General features: G+C 41.6%; 1 protein-coding gene across 1 annotated transcript; it reads left to right on the plus strand.

Annotated features, from left to right (window-relative positions):
* Positions 1-2326: 2326 nt before the first annotated feature.
* emx2 (empty spiracles homeobox 2) lies at positions 2327-5873 on the plus strand (the record flags this gene model as incomplete). Its single annotated transcript, XM_083658706.1, has 3 exons — positions 2327-2717; positions 3979-4163; positions 5706-5873. 3 exons carry the CDS (start codon positions 2327-2329, stop codon positions 5871-5873), a joined length of 744 nt encoding a protein of 247 aa, XP_083514832.1.
* Positions 5874-7262: the final 1389 nt, after the last annotated feature.

The following is a 7262-nucleotide window of genomic DNA, read 5'->3' on the forward strand; positions in this document are numbered from 1 at the left end:
GAGGCCGGTAAAGCACCGTGGAGAGGACCAGCACGGCCTGTGTGAGAGGAGTACAGTGTCAGTCTATCCATGGTCAGCAGTCAACTGTGTAAAACTGAGCAAATATAAACACAGAGAGTGGTCAATATGCAGTCAGTAAGAAAACAATATGCTGTTATGGCTGTGGGGGCGGGGGAAACTTCACTCGGTGGAATAGTTCCTTAAAAATTAGGGCTATTCTGTAATAACATGGTAATAACCTTTAAGCAAGACCATTGGTAGCTGGACTGAGAGTGTTGAAATTAATAATACTAACAATAACAGTCGAATAACAACAATAATCAGAATACAATTATTAGTAGCCTATCACATAAGTGAGACTCCGCTGACCGATATAGGCTACAAAATAACATATCTAAAGAAATGGACTGTGCCATCACAAATAAGAGACTTTTAACCTTAGTGATTCCCCATAGTGCTGCAGCAAGGGTTTCTGTAAGCGTGTCCAATAGGGCTTATTTTGTGTGTCGCACAGTGTCTGCTGTTCTGACAGGTTTGGAAGCCCATTTTATTTCTTAGCTCGTATTTAATCCATATAGACCCTTGCCCTTCCCTCACAACAACAAAACAATACAATAAAAAAGTAGCCTTGTCCACAAGCTGCTTTAAATAATCACCCTAACGCTAACAACAGCGACGATAATATTGTGTTGTAATAATGGATAATAATAACAACAATAATAATAGGCCTAATAATAATAATAATAATTGCCCAATTATTATTATTATTATTATTATTGCTATTATTATTATTATTATTATTATTATTATTATTATTATTATTATATAATGCCCAACATTTAAATATTTTGTCGCCTATACAGTCGTAGCAAACAATCCATATAACGGCGAATTAAACTGAATTGAGCAGTCACCCATATAATGAACACATCTCAACTGGATCGATATAGCCTTTTTATTTTGAAATGGAAGTGCTGCATCGTGGTGTGTTATTAAGTAGCCTAACATCACAAGGATAACTCCAGGTATTAAAGTCCTATTATTTATTTAGGAAGGCCTAAGTGTTGGGAGCCTCATCTTGGTCCCGTGTGTGTGTCTGGTCGACACAGCAGGCTGACAGCCTGCAGTCACACACAGGTAAGGCCTCTCTAATACACACCTGCCCGTTCTGGGCTTGAATAACGCGCAGGCAGGCACGGTGTAACATGCACGCTGACTCCTCAGTAGAAATATCTTATTGGATTTTGAGCGTCCTGTCAATCTTCACGTCATGTCATAGGCTACAGTTGACAACAAGCCCAAAATCGTCGCTTGTTTTGTTTGGCTCCAATATCGTCCCGATCCAGCCAATGGAAATTAAGGGAGTCTTTGATTACCAACAAATCCTAAATTGAATGAAGAGGGGAGGGGGGGGGGGGGGGGGGGGCAAAATGCAAAGTGCAAAGAAGCGAGAGCGTTTTGTGTGCATTAGCCCCATTTTAAAAGCAAAGAAACCAAACAGGGGAATACATGAAGGCCGAGTGCAGTGCAATTAAGCTGCTGGGCCAAATCAACAATATGTTGGCTATGCTGCGGCCTCAAAATAGACTTTAACACAGCCCAACTCATGTTTGTGCAGCATCGTTAATTGTGCACAAGCTTCAAAATGTGAAATAATCATAATAATGTAGGTACCCTGCATGCCTCCTCTCTCCAAGCTCTTACTGGTTCAGATGAGTGTGTTAAAATGTGTGTGTGTGTGTGTGTGTGTGTGTGTGTGTGTGTGTGTGTGTGTGTGTGTGTGTGTGTGTGTGTGTGTGTGTGTGTGTGTGTGTGTGTGTGTGTGTGTGTGTGTGTGTGTGTGAGTGTGTGTGTGTGTGTGTGCGTGTGCGTGTGCGTGCGTGTGTCAGTGTGCGCGCGCGGGGTCTCTCCTCTGGACGAATCCGTTCCGTGTTGCGCGTTCGAGTCCGCCTCTCCGCGCCCCTGTTTCCCATTGACGCACTTTAAAGCGTCTTCCCCTCTCCACCTTAAGGCGAGCAGCAGCAGTGGCGACCAATCACCATGCCATTACAGCCTTCAGAGGAAGCTGTTTATGGGACTGCAGCGCTAATTAGGCTCATGAACTAACAAATCTGCCTGCACAAAACCGGCGAGGAAAACGATCACATCCATGGATTAGTCTGGGAGTAGCCGAACACGTTTTATTTTTGGCTTTCTCGACCACAGCCGCCGTTTCCCACAACTTATTTGCGCAGAAACTTTCCCCCTTCTTGGGTGTGGAGTATTTTTTAAGCGAGAGCGCCTGCAACAACTCCAACTTAAGCTGGGGAATCTGGACTATCAGACCATGTTTCAGCCTACACCCAAGAGGTGTTTCACTATAGAGTCTTTGGTGGCGAAGGATAACCCTCTACCGCAGTCCCGGTCCGAGGAGCCGATCCGGCCAGCGGCTCTCAGCTATGCAAACTCCGGCCAGATGAACCCGTTTCTGAACGGCTTCCACCCCAGCAGCAGGGGCGTCTACTCTAACCCGGACTTGATGTTCGCCGAGGCGGTCTCGCATCCGCAAAACTCCGGTATCCCGGTGCATTCGGTGGCCCCGCCGCATGCTCTGGCCGCTCACCCGCTTTCCTCCTCACACAGTCCGCACCCTCTTTTCGCCAGCCAGCAAAGAGACCCTTCAACTTTCTACCCCTGGTTAATACACAGATATAGGTACTTGGGCCACAGATTTCAAGGTAAGTTCGAGCGCTTCGTCTTTTGGCTCACGTTTACGCACGAAACGCGCCGAGCGGTCGGAGAGGGATGTGTGATTTTTCCTCCCTGGCTCCATCATTGTTGACAACAGGCTGCGATATAGATGGAATTAAAAGTGTGTGCAGCTGTAGTGGAGAATAGTCCAGTCTCTAGTGGAGGGGCTAGTCCAGTGTTTTTAAAGCCAGCCATCTTCCCTGACAGAGCAATGCACAACTATTTTAACGGTTATTTCGTTCAAAATGACGAATCTCTATGCATTTATTTATTTAAGCGTCTTGGATAAAGAAGCCAGACTAAAGCAATTATGCTTTCCTTGTCTTCTAAAAAACGTTTGGCACCTTGAATGTCTGTTTAAGGCACGCAAAAAATAAAAAAATACACAAATACTATGGCTTTTGAAATGTCAGGCAATTGGGCCTGCACCCCTGTAGTTTGTGCTAAACGCTATTTGGTTTTCACTATATCGATGCCTTTTTTGTTTTGTTTTTAAAGGGGAAAAACAAAACGATTATGATGGCATTGGCTTTTTGTTGTTTTTGGTAAATTCTTGCAGACTGATTAGACTCAGATGTGTGTTAATTAAAATTTGAATTAGTAAGCTGACTTGTGCTATAACCGTATACTGATGCAGGTAATTACATTCGTTTGCTGGTTGAATTTTTTTTAATAGTAGGCTATTTTTGTCAACAAATATAGTTTATTTTGCTAATGCTCTGACAAAATTAAAGCAGTAGCATTTCTATTTTGAAGGAATAAATAGTAGCTATTTAATGTCAATCATTTTCTAAAGCTTTTTTCTTGTTGCATATTGTATTTAAATGGTTATAGACCTATATGCAGCTTAAATTTGACAAATTATTTCTGTTTACCAATTACCAAGGCTATTTTTAACTAATTTAATTTGCATATCTCTAGTCTCTGCCTTTGTATTGTCCCCCCTTTCCTTCATGCGGATGGTATAGATGACGCAAGGCTTTTTTGCAACAAGTAAAATTATTCATTACACACATGCACATTATTGGTTAAATAAACTAATATTTCTCAATGTGTAAATTCTCCCCACACATAATTATCATGCGATATTTCAGTCTTATCCTCACTATTGTTTTATTGGGCTGCGTAGGCCTGGGAAAGTTGCGGGTGTTCTGCTGTTGACGTTTGCTGTAGAAATGTTTGCCTCATAGCCTAAAAAAATTAAAATAAAAAGGTCCTAATGGATCTTCGTTTTGTGGTGGTTTCCAGGTAATGAAACGAGTCCAGAGAGCTTCCTTTTGCACAATGCACTGGCCAGAAAGCCCAAAAGAATCCGGACAGCTTTTTCACCTTCACAACTTCTGCGGCTTGAACACGCATTTGAGAAAAACCATTACGTGGTCGGAGCAGAAAGAAAACAGCTCGCCCACAGCCTTAGCCTCACGGAAACTCAGGTAAGGAACACATACTGCTCCCCGTTAATTCACTTCACATCACTCCATATTATTTCACAAAAAATCAGCAAACTGCAGCCTGCTTTGCGCTCATTTTATTTTCAATTTCAACTTTAGTGATATTGCAGCTTGCTTATTTGTGGCATGCTTGCATTGTGTGATGTTGGTGCATGCCTATTTGCATCTGACAATTTATTTGGAAGAAGGAAAAATCTCAGTCTGGCTGATGACACATACTATTTTCTTCTATTTTTCTTAATTTGGCACCGTGCGTCCTGGAAGCCCAAAACCAGGCCGCTATGCATGTTTAACTGGCTGGATATTAAGGCGTGCAAATTATGTAATAAAATAACAGTCCTATCACTGCAAAACAAAATTCAACTTGATTGAGGCACCTAATGGAGTCCACGTAGCGAGATCCGCAAATTAATGTTGTCAATTGAAGACAGAGGCTTTTCTGTTGGATCAAATCCACCGTCATTGTATAGGCCTAACCTCATTTTAGGAGGGGTTGAATTACTTTGTTTTGGGGGAGAATGTTGCCTTTCAAAATGGAGGGCAAATTAACCAGTTAACCATTTTATGGGATAGGCGATACAAAGAATGAGACTGGTTCAATGAATTCCCTTTGCCATATTTAAGATGCTGTTTGAGCCCATCAGCCGCTGTCTTTTGTCCGCTGTGTCTCTTTTGGAAGCGGGGCTTTTCGAGGGGCTGAAGGGAGAAATGAACCACCACCTACTTCAATTAGCCGACTGAAGGCATATTAAATGCACCTCAGTTGTCATATTACACCGAAGGGGCTGCGGCTAACAAACAACTTATCGATTCAGACGCTGTGAATTCCCAGTAGCTATTATTAAAACAAGATAAGTCAATTTACGCAAACGTGTCAAATAGATTTTTGGATGATGTGAAACGTTCCTTTATTTTCCCCTTTATCCCCATAGGCCCACTGAAATAGAATAGGATGCCATTCACTATCTGACCTACTTTACATGAAACGTCCAGTTTTCCCAGACATCAAATGTTTGTGGGTCTAAATGCGTAAATAATTACTTTTGCCTATATAATTTGCTTATTTCCATTCGCTCGGTAATGGTATTGCAGAGATGTGGACAAAGCCACTAACCCCAGTGTAGGCTATTATATATTTATCCACCATTTTGAGACTGAGGTAAATATTTATGCTGTAAATTCGCATTATAGTAGGCCTAAGCATGCGTCACAGTCGTGTAATTATAGCCTATATGGCGATTTAAAGAAACGACAAGTAGGCCTAATGTTTTTACTGAAAATATAGCAGATTTTTGTTTATATGGTTATTTGCCTCATGATGCTCACCGACTGGAGGTGATCGTTTTTTTGTTTGTTTTTTGTTTTTTACCAGATCACTGCCTGCCTGACTGTAGCTACTGTAGGCCTATACGTCGACCTGTTATCCAAACAAACAAGGTTTCCTTTTTACGCATGGCTTTTACGCACAGGCCAGGCGCGGCTGATCTCGTGATACTGATCAAGGTTTTGTCTCCCCCCTTTTAGGTAAAAGTGTGGTTTCAGAACCGGAGGACCAAGTTCAAACGGCAGAAGTTGGAGGAGGAGGGCTCGGAGTCGCAGCAAAAGAAGAAGGGGACGCATCACATAAACCGGTGGCGACTGGCAACTAAGCAGTCAAGCCCGGAGGAAATCGATGTCACCTCAGACGATTAGAGACTTATAACCAGGACATGGATAAAGGATGCCGTGTAGAGACAGTGAGAGGGTAAAAAAACGCCAATGTCACATTTCAGATCTCCGGAGATCGGCAGCTGAGGGTGAGAGAAACCCGACTGGTGGCACTGCCGCCACTGTACGCGGGTCTGTCAATCCATATCCGAATGACCCAGGAAAATGTGATTGACAGTGTCTCAGTCGACCTACCTGACCCCCTTCCACGCACCAACTCACCACTACAAAATACCCCCATCAGCCACGCCGATTTTATTTTCCTCCAATTCACATTGGACATTTGCACTTGTGAAGGTTTTTCAAAAAACGTTTCCACTCAAGATACCAAAATACAAAACAGTTTATTTTATTTTATTGTAAAACTTGAATTGCATGGTCTATTTTTTCCCTGGTAGTTTTAATTTGACAGAATTGTTATCCTCTTAAAAAAGAAAGAAAAGGAAAAATATCATTTTTGTTTTTCCACTATTTTCCAACAGAGATGTCGTGCTTCTTCCTTTTTACAAAGTGTGCAGTCTTTAATTAATGATTCTCGTGTAAAAGTGATTGTGAAAACATATGAAGTAGCGGTGCTGCGTTATAGTGATTTTTTTCTTTTTCTTATTTTTTTTTAAGAAAAGAACAAAAAATAATTTGGAAAAAAAAACTTTCTAAAAGTTTCTCATATATAGCTACCACAGATCTAAAGTACTTAAAGGGAAGGTATCAGGACATTCCTTTAACCTAAAGCTTTACCAATCCGTCGCTGTGGCCCCAGCCTACGGTCAGGACTTGACCCTCAAGTGAAAGTTGCCACGAAGGACTAAATGCAAGAAATTGAGAAAACTTCAAGCACTGAGCGTATTCCATGTACAGAAATGCTAAAAGTTAATGTTTCTGTTAAACCCTCTTTTACAGAATGTAAATAATTTTTGTGTTTGTGTTAAGTTTGCTACAATTTTAACACAAAGTATACTTCCAAGAAGTATGTAATTGTCAATATTTTGTCAATAAAGTTTTATCAATATGTTGCGCGCAGTAAAAGTAGAAGCTTTTGATTTTAGAGGAACGGAGGCCATTACCAACATGGCTTCTAACAAGAAGGATCCTGTAGGTCAATATTTCCAGTTTATTCTTATTTTCGGCCTTCAAATAGAATAATTTCTAAAGGTTATGCTGACGTTTGGTGATGTGGCGTTGGGACTTTGCGGAGTTTGAGTTAAACGCACGCATAATGGTGCAGTCTATTTTGCTGGTCTCTGCCCTGCATTTGTTTCTCAGTGTGATGGACGGCATTAGCTTTATTTGGAGGGGCTAACGGCTGGTCCGCTCCAGCTACAAAGAGTCCCTACAAGCTTTTGTGAAAGTGCAAATCAGTTTAGGCAATTATCA

The sequence above is a fragment of the Poromitra crassiceps genome (assembly GCF_964638095.1).
Source record: "Poromitra crassiceps genome assembly, chromosome: 22".
NCBI lineage: Eukaryota > Metazoa > Chordata > Actinopteri > Beryciformes > Melamphaidae > Poromitra > Poromitra crassiceps.